General features: G+C 46.7%; 1 protein-coding gene across 5 annotated transcripts in view; it reads left to right on the top strand.

The window, feature by feature from the left end:
- The window catches only part of LRRC45 (leucine rich repeat containing 45), a 29,426-nt gene extending 16,841 nt beyond the window's left edge, over positions 1 to 12,585 (top strand). For all 5 annotated transcript variants that reach the window (XM_035104272.2, XM_035104273.2, XM_035104274.2 and 2 more), the window contains 10 exons: positions 2,538 to 2,615; positions 3,847 to 3,982; positions 4,213 to 4,290; positions 4,472 to 4,583; positions 4,710 to 4,780; positions 5,913 to 6,005; positions 6,250 to 6,342; positions 7,033 to 7,206; positions 7,526 to 7,673; positions 8,451 to 12,585. In XM_035104272.2, coding sequence (XP_034960163.2) covers positions 2,538 to 2,615; positions 3,847 to 3,982; positions 4,213 to 4,290; positions 4,472 to 4,583; positions 4,710 to 4,780; positions 5,913 to 6,005; positions 6,250 to 6,342; positions 7,033 to 7,206; positions 7,526 to 7,673; positions 8,451 to 8,647 — 1,180 coding nt within the window. In that variant the 3' untranslated portion in view covers positions 8,648 to 12,585. The remainder of the gene's footprint in view (positions 1 to 2,537; positions 2,616 to 3,846; positions 3,983 to 4,212; positions 4,291 to 4,471; positions 4,584 to 4,709; positions 4,781 to 5,912; positions 6,006 to 6,249; positions 6,343 to 7,032; positions 7,207 to 7,525; positions 7,674 to 8,450) is intronic.
- Positions 12,586 to 13,368: the final 783 nt, after the last annotated feature.

The following is a 13,368-nucleotide window of genomic DNA, read 5'->3' as shown; positions in this document are numbered from 1 at the left end:
CCTTAAGATAAACAGTTCAAGACAGAAGTTACTTCCTTAAACTAAAAAGTCTAAGGGATGCTTATAACACATAAGATACCCAGGTTGGGTGAATTTTCTAGAGAAGAATCTTCCTCACTTGCATGGTATGCCTAACGCAAAGGATAGGAGTAACTAAGGGTTAAATAAGCACATACAGAAACTGAGAAGGGGTGAGTACTTTTCACACCAAATGGAGTTCCTAGCAATACTTTCCCCCCTCCCTTTTAGCTTTCCCATGAAAGGAAGCTTACTTGGGAGTAAGTTTACTTATTAGTAAATCCTGGCTGCTCTCACAGAAACTGTAGGAGCCCTTCTGCCCAATTGAACCAAAGCTAAAACTGGATTCAGGTAGACAATTGCTGGCTATGGAGCCTCCACCTTTAATAATATTTTCCTAGAAGGCACGCCGTATTAAAAACATTAGGCTAAATTCAAAGCACATTTCAAAGTAGAATAGAACATGACGGTAAATTAGCTCTCTCATAAACTCAATTCCAACTAAACATTCCCCATAAGCTCCAAATTTCTTTCCTCTTTAATTGCAAGGGGGGGCAATCCCCCTCTCAGAACACAGTTTAACACGTACAGGAATTCTTTCCTTTCCTTTCTACCACTTAGAGGAAGACTCTATTTTGGAGCCCTTTTCAAATAACAAAACCTTTGCACACCTCATTCTTACATTGCCATGTTTAAGATTGATCAGGTCCAACATGGCTTCTTTAAACTAAAAATTTTAGAGCAAGCTTGCAATTATAACTATCTGTGGATATTATGGCCAAATTTAAACAAATCCCTTGAACATTTTCAGTCTTGAGTACAGCTCTTATTTACTTCAAGAAAAAACAGAGATCTCTAACATACAGACTCTCAGGCTGGATTTTTCTCTAATTATTTATGGGTTTCTGTCTGGCCTTTTGACAGAGACAAGGAACAGACTCACATATACTTAACAAACACACATAACAGACAACATGTAACATATAACCATATATATATCTTTCCTTCATTTTAAGGAATTTGCTTGTTCCATCAAACTCTTATACACTGGGGTTGATGAGCCTCCCCCCATTTTCCCTTCACCTCAATTATTCACTGCACTCACACACTCGCACCTGGGTTTCGTGGCCTGGGTGGTCGCCCACACGCAGGAAACGCACTACTGCCCAGTCCGGTCTCTGCCAAGGCAGAGACCCACACTCAGTTTTGGGTTTCCTCTACGGTCCCCCACTCTTTCACACTCCATGCATATAGGCGCCTCACACAAACAGCCTCCCAACCTAACCTGGTTCCCTTTTACCTTCCCATTTTTTTTATTCATTTCTTTATTTTTATTTATTTATTTATTTAAATTTATTTTTACCTTACGCGTTTACCTTTACGCGTTTACCTTTACGCGTTTTACTCCGTCCCTTATGGAAGGATGGTTCGGTCACGTCTTACCTCTACTGCGTGCCTACTAGACCACTTCCACGAGGCTGATCAGGCCTCTTGCCCCTACCTCTGCTGCGGGGTCCCTTACTCACCCATCCTGCGGGGTTGAGACAGTCTCTTTCCTTCAGCCGGCTCCATTCCTTGTCACTCCACTCATCCACGGCACGGCAGCGATCGCGGATACTTGCTTTCAGTTTCCCAGCCACAAGCACCTGGTGCGCGCTGAAACATCAAGCAGCGGCTCCGCGGCCCCCAACCGGACCGGGGAGGTCGGACCTGCCCTTGTGTGGGTCCAAATGTCCTGTACAAATCCCGGACGAGCCCCCAGAAATGTAGGACCTAAGTCCCACCCGGGTATTAGGAGCAATGGAACCACACAAAGAGGCAACATGCCAGGCAGGATACAACAAGATTTATTTGCTCAGCATATGCTAAGTAAATGGTGCAGTGCAATCAGCTCGCAACCTGCACACTGAATTGTGGATTTACAATACTTTTATACAGTCAAAAACAGGCCAACACCTTATTTCCTTAACTACAAAAACACATGTTTTCCAAATGCAATACACCCTTCTCCCTTATCTGGTCCTGTGAACCCAGCTTGTACTCCCCTCCTCCTTTACTGGGCGTGTAGAGAAAGGCAGGCATTTGATAACAGTTTGCAAGCTACACGCCCATGGGGCCCCTGCATTTTTCTCACTTTAAGCCCCTCTATACAATGTGCTGTGTATTTTCATATCAATTAGGTGTGTCTTAAATAAAAGTACTGGCCCTTCAGGGGGGAGTTTGTACCCGCCTTTCCTCATACAGTCAAAAGCAGCTCACAAAAATATCAAAGCAGGTTATTCAGAGTGCTGAACCCTTGTAAAGCATTACTTCTCCCATAGGAACTATTTACAAAGTATGCTGTGGGTTGTTGTTTTTTTAAAGGATTTCTAAGAATCTACCTTCTGCTTGTCACTGTTTGTCCTATTTTAGCCAGTACTTTTGCCACAACTTGGCTGCCCCCTTCCCTGCTCTTGCTACAAAATATATTTTACGGATAGTCCCATACCTGGATATTGCCTCTCTTCTCCATGCTGCAGGGTATCAGCGACACGAATTGGGCAGTTGCAAGAGGCCCTGATGGAGCGACATTCCGTGTTGAACTCACTACAAGCAAAGTAAGGAGCAGCAACTTTTTGGAAACCTGTTGGGCAAGGCGGTCGGATAAATCAGGATTTAATTTCCAACCAGATATCTGGCTCAAACGGAATCTCAGTCTAAAGAGCTACACCCACACCATCCAATTAAAGCCCTCTTATACCACTTTAATAGTCACGGCTTCCTCCAAAGAATTCTGGGAACTGTAGTTTGGGTTGCTGAGAGCTGTTAGGCAGCTCCTCGCGGAGCTACAGTTCCCAGCGCCCTTAGCCAGTTCCCAGGTTTCTTAGGGGGAAGCCATGACTGTTAAAATCGTCTAAGAGAGTTTTAAATGGATGGTGTGACCCATCTAATACACCATCTTGTTCTCGCTCGCTACTGGGACTCCCTACTGGATCACAATTTGATCTAGAGCGAGTCACACCAACTGCACTACCACTATGCAGAAATGCAGCTAAAAATTAAGAGGTGGGTCCCCAAATGCATGTCTTGGCAGAAGGTGGTCCCAAGTCTCAAAAGGTGGAAGATTTCTGTCGTAGTATATGCCTGGAGAAATACATTGGACTTGACCTTTGTCGCATGAATGCTGAAATGGTTTTCCAGCATCCTGTAGAATAAAATGGATATGCTGTCTATTTAGTTATCACAATTTACATTCCTCCAAGGTGGCTTACAAGTAATACAGTATTTCAATTAGGTTAGTATTTACATTTACATTTATTATATTTTAAAAATATCTATCAAAAACACATTATGATCCTTCACACACAATGGTTGATGTTCATCCTGGGGTGGTGAGGCGATAGTCAAGCGAGAACAGGCCCTGTTTATCATCGAATCATAAAATCATAGAGTTGATGTTGATCTAAGTACATATTTCTCGGAGGTACGGAGAGCATGTGGCCTTCCAGATGTTGTCGGGCCCTAGCCAGCCTGGCTAGTGGTGAGGGATGATGGGAGTTGTAGTCCAACAAATATCGGGAGGGCATCAAATTCCTCATCCCTGAAAACCCCGTGAAAGTTTGTTATACCGGGTTAACTCCTCTTGAGAATGTCTCCTCCACTCCACGTATGGGGTTTTGTGGCTGGTAAGGTCTTCAGGTTGAAAGCGATTATGCAGGCCAATTTGTCTCCTCCACCACCTGATTCTGGCCACAAGCGCTCGGGCGTTTGCTTTGCTGAATGTCCCTAATCTACTGCAGTCTTGAGCATAGCTCTGGAGCGGTTCATGTGACACTTCCTGCCTTGCAGGCTCCAAATGACGGAGGCCGCTTTGGCTTTGTCCGAGCAGAAGGTGTGCAACCTGGGAGAGCTGCTGAGTATGGCAAAGCAGGAGCAGGCGAGGCTGGTTGAGAGCCAGGTCAAAGAGTTGCAGCAACACAAAATGGTAGGCCGGGGTGATCTGGGCAGACTGGGCAGACTGGGGCCATCCGTGGCTGAGCAAGTGGCAGGTGGCACTACCTGATGCCTCAGCATGGAGGACTTTGTTGGGAAAGGTGCCCAGAGCTGATGTGGTGGTGGTAGTATGGGAAGCAGTGCTACATAGGGGGTATGTGAGGAGGATAGAAGAAAAGTAGGGGAAGAAGAACTGATAGTTTCCACTGCCTGCCTTTGTAGGCATCTGCTAATCGAGAGGCAACACTTCAGCGAGAACTTTCAGCAGCCCATGAGAAGAATCTCCTGCTCAAGAATCAGGTAAGAGAATGGCTTGAGTACCTGCAATGGGTAGCTTACCTGACACACACACACCAGGAACTCTTGACAACCCATCTTCTTCTTTTCCTGCCGCCAGGCTCCTGCCTCTTCCCCTTGCCCCAGCAGTCCAGGGTGCAGAGACTGGGCTTGCCTGGGTATCATGAGAGTGGCTTCCTTCTAGGTGGACGACCTGGAAAGAAGGTGCAAAGCACAGCAGGAACAGCTCTTCCAGGTGAAGGAGGACCTGACCCACAGAACTGCAGAAATGAAGCTGAGGGCTGTACAGGCTGAAGGTGAGCCGGATTTGGGGAGTCTGGAACGGTTGAGTGTAAGATGGAGTCTGGATTCCCCAGAAGAGGTGAACGGGTGAAGGATCAAGCAGCTGGCACCTCATTGTAGTTCTCTCTGCTTATCTTCAGAGCGTTTGGAGATGGAGAAGAAGAGGTTCAAGCAGATCCTTGAAGATGCAGAGTCCCTTCGGCTGAAGGAGGTGAGGTTGAGGGCGGCCAAGTCCTTCAGCAGCCTCCCTGGCATAGCTGCCAAGTTTTCCCCTTTCTCGCGAGGAAGCCTATTCAGCATAAGGGAAAATCCCTTAAAAAAAGGGATAACTTGGCAGCTATGCTCCCTGGGGAAAGGGGGGGTGTGGCGTGATAAGAAGACAAACACAGATCCCTTCTCAAGGAGGCAGAGCTGACTCAAGTGAACTCTCTGTCTCAGGTGAAAATTTAATTCCTTTGTTTAGTTAGCATCTTGCTGCATAAGATGTAGGGTTGCAGTGTTTTTCCTACAAGAGGTTTCAGTCCCTTTCCCATTTCACATGACTGAATGAAGAGAAAAGGAAGGGGGTGCCCCCAGGGGGACAGCAAAGCCCTAAGCCAGGCATCCCCAAACTTCAGCCCTCCAGATGTTTTGGACTACAATTCCCATCTTCCCCGTCCACTGGTCCTGTTAGCTAGGGATCATGGGAGTTGTAGGCCAAAACATCTGGAGGGCCGCAGTTTGGGGATGCCTGCCCTAAGCAGTGGGGAGGTGGGGGGAGGGTGGAAAGGCCTTTTGTTCCCTTTTGGAGGGGGAATTCCCCAATTGCAATCTCCATTTTCCTCTTCTCCATACAAAGGACTGGATGCTTTCACAATGGTTCCCACATTTCAGATCTTACTTCCCAAGAGTCTGGGGCAGGGGAAATACATTTCCCCTTGAGGGATCTCCCAATTAGCCTGTGTGGCTTGCTGGGTTAGACTGACTCTAAGCAGAAGCTCCATAGTCTGAATCAGTCCTCATTTCTTATCAGGAGGTCAGTCCATTTGTGTATATATATTGAAAGGAAGGCTTTGCTCCAAAACCGTTTGGGACAGAGTGGAGTCCAACATCCCTTTCTGAGCTGAGAATGAGAAGGTCTCTATTTGCTGAAGGGGTTACACTAGATCAGGCACCCCCAAACTGCGGCCCTCCAGATGTTTTGGCCTACAAGTCCCAAGATCCCTAGCTAACAGGACCAGTGGTCAGGGATGATGGGAATTGTAGTCCAAAACATCTGAAGGGCCAAAGTTTGGGGATGCCTGCACTAGATGGTGCTCAGATGCTGTTATGTACCCCCTTCCTTTGTGCCATTCATAATGCAGGTAGATCACCTGAACCATCACATGGAGGCAAGTGAGCGGTCCCTGCAGGAGCGCATCCAGAGGCTGGAAGCCATCCGCATAGGGCTTGAGGAGGTGAGTGGAACGGCAGCAGATCCGCCGCAAGGTACCAAGTCCCAGCCATAAGCTGCTTACTGCCATAGCCAACCTTTGTGTGAAAAACATACCCAGTCCCTATCCTCCGTTGTTTTTCGACCTCCTCTAGGATCTTCCATCCAAATACATCCTGTCGGATGACATCGCTTAGGAAAGCTGAAGTGACATCAAGATTCTTAACCCGAAGTTGTCACCTAATGCCCTTTTTTGCTTTTGTAATTAGGAATTGAGCCGAGTGAAAGCCGCTGCCCTTGTAGAGCGAGGCCAGATTGAGGAAGAGCTCATCAAAGCCAAGAACCAAGCCAGGTTGGAAGAGGTGAGCACAGCTGGGTGCTGAGGGTGGAGCTACATGTTATAAGAAACAAAGGGGGTGGGTGGTTGCAGAAGCCGCAACAGCAGCAAACCACTTGACTTGTCCTCATTCCATCCATAATGCGTTGTACTGCCTACATCGTATCACATCATTGTGTTTCCCCAAACAAACAAGTGGCACCCAGTGATGTGGAAACAGGGCCGGGAAACTCTCTGTGTCATAGCATCAGGGTGTGAAACCAGTTTGAGAGAGAGGGGATAACCATTTTGGAGTGGTGGGGGAGTGTTGGCATTTTCAGTGGCAGCTTCATGTTTTCTTGCCTCTGCAGAACAGCAAAATTTATGTTGCAGAACTGCACGCTTGGAAGCGAATTCAACATCACATTGTATTGCTACTTCCAAAAACTGCAGGTGGCAAGCACGGTTTTAGAAATAGGAATTCCCCTTTCTCAAACACACACATGGCTAACATGAGCCCACAATCTATGCTTTTTGCTTCACAACTATGGCTTTTTCAAAAGTTGTATGCAATTTCAGTCAAATAACTAAAGGATTAAAATTTGCACTAATAATGGGTGGAGGTTTTCCTTAACTGGACGACAGCCCTAATTAGTGCATGCCGGTGTTATGTATAAAATTTCAAGCAGTTGATTTCCCACCCCCTCCTCTCACACCCCCATTTTGGAATTTGCAGCAACAGCGACAGGAGCACCTGGAGGAGAAGCTGCGGCTGATGATGCAGTCCCGCGACGAGGCTCAGAATTACTGCCTGCAGCAAAAGCAAGCAGTGGCTGAGGCCCAGTCTAAGGAGGGCCACCTGAGCCTACAAGTGGAAGGGCTCAAGAGGCGGGTGGAAGAACTTCAGCAGGTGAATGGAGAGTGTGGTTTGGAGGCCATGGTGATTGAGTGGTATATAAATTCCCTAAGTAGTAGTAGTAGTAATAATAATAATATAAAGTGGGAAAAGTGGGGGTAGGGCATCCTTCACTGCCAGATTAAATTTTCAAACCCATGCAATTTCTGCTGACTGGAGTATTGAATTGGTGTAGAATTGGGGGTCTGTAAGAGATGGTAGATGTAAGTACAGGGAAGGGATGGGATGGGCAGCTCCTCTGAGCTTTTAAAATGGTTCATACTCAGCCTGCAGCCCTCTTGACTTGCTTTGTCGCCTGTATTTCGTATGGCAGGAGTTGAGCAGCAAGGAACAGGAGAAGGTAACTGAGATCAACAAAGTGCGAGTAGGGCTGCAGGAGAAGATAGGGCACCTTGAGGCCGAGAGGACAGCACAGGAAGGGCTGCAGGAGAAGATTGCAGCCCTGGAGCGACAGCTGAAAGGTAGGGAATGGTGTGCCTCTGCTTCCTCAGAAGCTGCAAGAAACAGGGTGGTATGCCATGCCTGTGAGACCAAGGTGATTTGTTTCCAACTCCATCAAGCACTCTTGTAGCCCTTCGTTTTGCATCCTTTGATGCCTTGGAGCTGGGTCTGACAAATGGGACCTTTTGCATCCTGCTTCCTTCTTGCTGGCAGGTTTGGGACTGGAGGAGGCAGAGATGGCTCACGGAGAGTCCCAGCAAAGGAGGAGGAAATGAGAGGGCTGTCTGGAATCCATGTGGCAGCCTCTCTCAAACTGACATAAAGAGAAATGGAAGCATTTGATGCAGGGCAGGAGTAGAAGATTAAGTGGCTCATACATGAGCAAGAGGTGGAAAGGTGGAACCTTTGCAGTCTACCAGCTGGGGACAATGTCACATCCAGCCCACAGGATTGAGAAGATCGGGGCACCCTCTCTTATTTCTGCCTCCTAGCTATCCCAGATGCCAACTCCCCAAACAGCAGTGCAATTGCAGCTCTTGTCCAGTAGCATCTTTGGAGCTGGGGGAGTGACTTGTCACAGTTAGCAAGAGAGAGGTTTGTCCATTTTGTCATTTTAGGAGGTTTACATTCAAAGAAGAAACCCAGATTTCTCCACCAGCAGAGATCATACGGGCAATGGGGGCTTTCTGGTTTTCTGCCACTGCTGTGTAAAGCTTTGCCCAGCCCCAAGAGCATTTTCAGAATCCTGAGGACCACAGAGGTCTTGGTGTGCTGATGCTTTGTTCTTCTTTATGCAGTTCTGTCCAGCAACCACCGGGAGGCGCTACTGGACAAAGAGGGCGAAGTCTCAAGCCTCCTGGAGAAGCTGCGGGTTCGTGAGGCAGAGATCTCCAGGATGAGGGATGAGGAAGCCCAGCGAGTCAGCTTTCTTCAAAACGCCATCATGTCTTATGTGCAGGGCTCCCCGCAAAGCACTCAGAGCCCCAAGAAGTGAGCATGAAGATCCTGGCTTCAAGGAATAGAGTCTCAGAATTATTACTGTGGACAGGTTGTGTAGTATCATGGAGTCCATCTTCCTTATGTCGCTGGGAGAGCCTGCAAGAGAGACTGCATTGCGTCAGCTTACCTGAGGCTGGGCCTGAGGTATCACTGGAGTGTTTGCCATTGCCTTAGGAACTATTTTAATGGTCCGCACCAAAGCCAAGTCTTGCTTAAACCTGCAAACTGTGGGGAAGTCTCCAAGGCAAAGCCATCCATTCCAGTTTGTGAGACCACAGAAAGGTCTGGTCACACGGGCAGGAAATACGATGTCTTCTTGTATGACAGGCATTGGCCTCGGCCCTTGGTCCGATGCACATTACCTCAGTGGCATGACCTAAAGCAAAAGCCCCCTACCAGCAGCAATGTGGTCAACTGTCCTACTGTATCAGGAACAAGTGAAAGCACCCATTTCTCAGATACTCCAGATCATGTAGGTATTTCCCACACCAGACTTTCACCTGCACAGGGACTACTGATGCAGACATGGGGGAAATTCTATTCCATGGAGAAGGTTGGGACAGGAATTGCTTTGTATAGCCTGGTCTACATCCATCAGCTCCTTCCACAGAGCATATGATTTGCCTTCCATGCTCGGGAGGAGCCCTCTTGTTGCAGCTTTCTAAAGTGATCATTACAGTGAGCGAACCTCTAGCTGCCGGTGCATTATTTCCTTGGCCTGAAAGTGGTACAGGCTTGGGTGGCCTAATGGGGCAAGGATGGGGCAAATTTGCCGTGTTGCTTTTATGGGAGTTATGAACATGGGAGTGGCAAGCTTGGTGTTCGTTTATAATTCCAACTTTAAAAGTAGGATAAAAATGAAATGTTTGTACTTTCGCTCCAGTTCAAGGGCCGGTTTGTGCACAGACCAGTGTTCATTCTATGTGTCTTTTCACGTATAACTATTACACTGTTGTTTATGTATAATTTGACAATGGCCTGGTTCACAAGACATGCTAAGCCAAACCTTAGCTTAGCGAGACCACGCAGTCTCCCCAGGGAAAAGCTTTCAGCTGCTTTACTTCTCCCTTGTCCTTTATGTTGCCAAACTGCACTGAGCTCAGCTAATGTTTGGTTTAACATGTCGTCTGAACTGTGGTTAGTGATGAGACTACGTAACCACAAGCCCCGGTTCAGATGACACATCTTGGCTTAGCTCAGCACAGCAGCTAAAAGCACCAGGGAAGAATATAGCAACTGTGAGCTCCTCTCCAAGAGCTACGCACTCTTGCCATCTCTCACTATGCAAAGGTTTGGCTTCCTGTGTCATGCAAACAAGACCCATGTATGTCTACCCACCCTTCATACACGCTACAAAAATGAAGTAGCTCATTTATATAAGGTACTATTATGAGTCTGACCAAACTGCGGGAGGCGGTGCAAGACAGGAGTGCCTGGCGTGCTATGGTCCATGGGGTCACGAAGAGTCGGACACGACTAAACGACTAAACAACAACTATTATGAACCACCCTGTGATCTTCAGGTGAAGGATGGTATACAAATTTTAATTATAATGATGATTATGATGATAATAATAATAATAATAATAATAATAATAATAATAATAATAATATATAGTAATGCTCCAGTGGGTTTTGAGGAGGCAAAATCCCCCTCCTATAGTCTGGAATGTTCACCAAACTTCACAGTAGGCTGTGTGTGTTTGCAGCTTCCAATAATACAAATTATGTGCGGAAATAATTTTGTTTCTTTTCAGATTGTTGCCACCATTTGTATGGGGAAGCAATACCACTCATTTCTTACACTTTCCATTTCCCCAAAACTGGCAGAAATCCAAAACGGCTTTCTAAAGGAAATATTTTATCTCTTCTCTTCCAAGCCCCTGTTAAAATACGAAACGCATTGTATGAATATGGCCTGAACTTAAAGCTTGTTAACACAGGGTCTTCTAAGAGGTCAAGGCAGGCCTGCTTAGTTTTTCTTGGCATATTAGCCAATGGCAGGTGGCTTCCTTGTGCAAGATGAGGATATAATTGTAACGTTTTGTACATCTTCAGTAGCTTTTCAAGTTTCTTATCGTTTTAGGGATGATCTATTGGTGGTGGGTTTAATAGTGCTTGAGAACTGCATGTGCTTGAGGTGGGATTTCAAGCATCTGCCCCTTTTTCTGCCTTCACTAACACGGTGTCCTTCTGCTTATACGAAAGCAACATGGCTGGCGACAGAAAGGACACAGCTCAGCTAGAGAAGAGTGTTTGCAAAGGCAGCGGGGTGAGAAAAAGGACAAAGCTATCCTAGTTTATTCTTTGCTCTTTCAAAGCTTTGTTTATGTGGTTTGGGAGGGAACCTGAGTGCTGTTTGCTCATGTCTGTCTGGAGTAATCAGTGCCCTGCAACCCTCTGCCCAATGGCAAGGACATCCCTTCCCCCATGCACACATCAACAGTGCCCCAGGCGTCTGGTTTTATGGAGGCAGGCTCTTAAAAAAAATAAAATCCTTGCATGGGTGTTTAATGGGATCTGACTGATTCTGTGGGAAAGCAGAAATTTGTTCCCTCTTAGGCTTGTCCTGCATTTTGGGGAGCTAATCGAAAGGAGCAGCAAATCAGCAACCATCTTCAGCTATTTTACTAAATCTCAGTGCCAATTTGAGGTTTTCCGTAATGTGCGGGTGGCAATTGATGAGTAGTCATATATGACACTAAAAGTGACTGTGAGCCTCGTGTCACACTTTAAATGCACACAAAAGTTGCCATTACGCAATAAAACACACACAAGATCATTTTTTAAAAAATCAAAGATACTTTCTAACAAATACCTTTGCATTTATTTATTTTTGTTCACTGCTCTAGCAAGGGCTGCTAAGAAGCTTTGCACGACAAGAACATACAGTTTAACAATAACAGCATTGAAACAAAGGGTTTTCTCATAATGCAAAATAAACAGGCATAGCTGGTACAAAGGCCTTTCAACTGCTTAGAATACTCCATGTATAGAACCAGTACATTGGCTGGAAATATCATCACATATGGTCTAAGAGTTACCGGTATAGGGGGCAACCCCCCTCCCAAATGGTGCCCCTGGAGAGACATGATTACTTGCCTAGAGCCACTTGGTTGAAATTAGCTTTGCATCTCTTAGGTCACAGCTTGGCTGCTATCCAGAGAACTACATTGGTTTCCTGAACTTACTCTTGACTGCTAGACCATGACGTATACTGTAGTGTATAGCAAAGATCAGAAGAACTGCGTCCCCATGGATGCTCCCTGCAGCAAGCAGCAACTATGGTTGGCAAATCTATTTTCAGTCCCGAAGACACAACTCAGCTTCCCCACTCCACCCCCTCAGGCCCTGAGAATGCCATAATTTCATAAGTTCTCTTGGTTGGAGTTTGAGAGAAAACATTGCACGTACACACACATACACAGTGCTATTTTTTCTAGAAAAAGAGGTGCCGGAACTCACCATGAACACTTCCCTTGTTCTCTTATAATGGCAATGGCGCCCACCTGAGGGGAGCTCAAGGTGGTGTACATTGGCTCTTCCCCTCTCCATTTTATCATCACAATAACCCTGTTAGGTAGGCTAGACTGAGAAGGAGTGGCTGGTCCAAGGTCAAGCTGTGAGTGAGCTTCATGGCCGAGTGGAGATTTGAACCCTGGTCTCCAAGCCCCTAGTCCAACACTATAACCATGACACCATACTGGGTGTCAATTACCTGTTCTCGGGCACCTGTGTTTCCAGCAGCTTTTGGAAAGATGATTTGTATATAGACAGTTCCTTGAGTGTTTGCCTGAGTTGGCCTCCAGGGCAAGGAAAGCGGCTGGGTGTTTCTGCACTTATTCTTGGGAAGCTGCCTCCACTACTGTTCATTTGAGGTTATGTATCAGGGCTTTTAACCAACCACAGAGTCTAGGACTTGCCAATCAGAAGGTCGGCGGTTCGAATCCCCGCGACGGGGTGAGCTCCCGTTGCTTGTTCCCTGCTCCTGCCAACCTAGCAGTTCGAAAGCACGTCAAAGTGCAAGTAGATAAATAGGTACCCCTCTGGCGGGAAGGTAAACGGCGTTTCCGTGCGCTGCTATGGTTCGCCAGAAGCGGCTTAGTCATGTTGGCCACATGACCTGGAAGCTGTACGCCAGCTCCCTCAGCCAATAAAGTGAGATGAGTGCCGCAACCCCAGAGCCGGTCACGACTGGACCTAATGGTCAGGAATCCCTTTACCTTTAATATAGCTGCCTGATGGAGGACTGAGGCTTCAAATCACAATTCCTCACCTGGTCACAATTTAGGAGGAACCAACAACGGGAAGTTCCAGACCTGCCTCTGCCACTCCAGAGATGCACTGAAAGGCTGGTTACTGCAGTAATGGGACTTAAGTGCTAACCTGGCCTCTTTCATCCCATTAGACAGGATGCCCTCTAAGTAGCTCTGTAAAACAAGTTACTGACCATAGCCACAGAGTTACACTTGCAGTGCAGGACTGTCACTTCCCCTTGAGACACTAATGGCTACATGATCTAGTGCTATTTTTCTAGAAAAAGAGGTGCCAGAACTCACCATGGACACCTCCCTCATTCTCTTATAATGGCAACGGCGCCTACCTGAGAAGTGCCGGAACATCAAGTTCTGGCTGGGGAGTAAAAACACCTTGGCTTCATCACAGATAGAAACTCTACAGCTGAAGCTTTGCCATTGCATCCCTAAAGAATACAAG

Source organism: Zootoca vivipara, chromosome 2 (assembly GCF_963506605.1).
Source record: "Zootoca vivipara chromosome 2, rZooViv1.1, whole genome shotgun sequence".
NCBI lineage: Eukaryota > Metazoa > Chordata > Lepidosauria > Squamata > Lacertidae > Zootoca > Zootoca vivipara.
The sequence above is the reverse complement of the archived record's forward strand: the minus strand, read 5'-3'. Positions and strand labels throughout refer to the sequence as shown.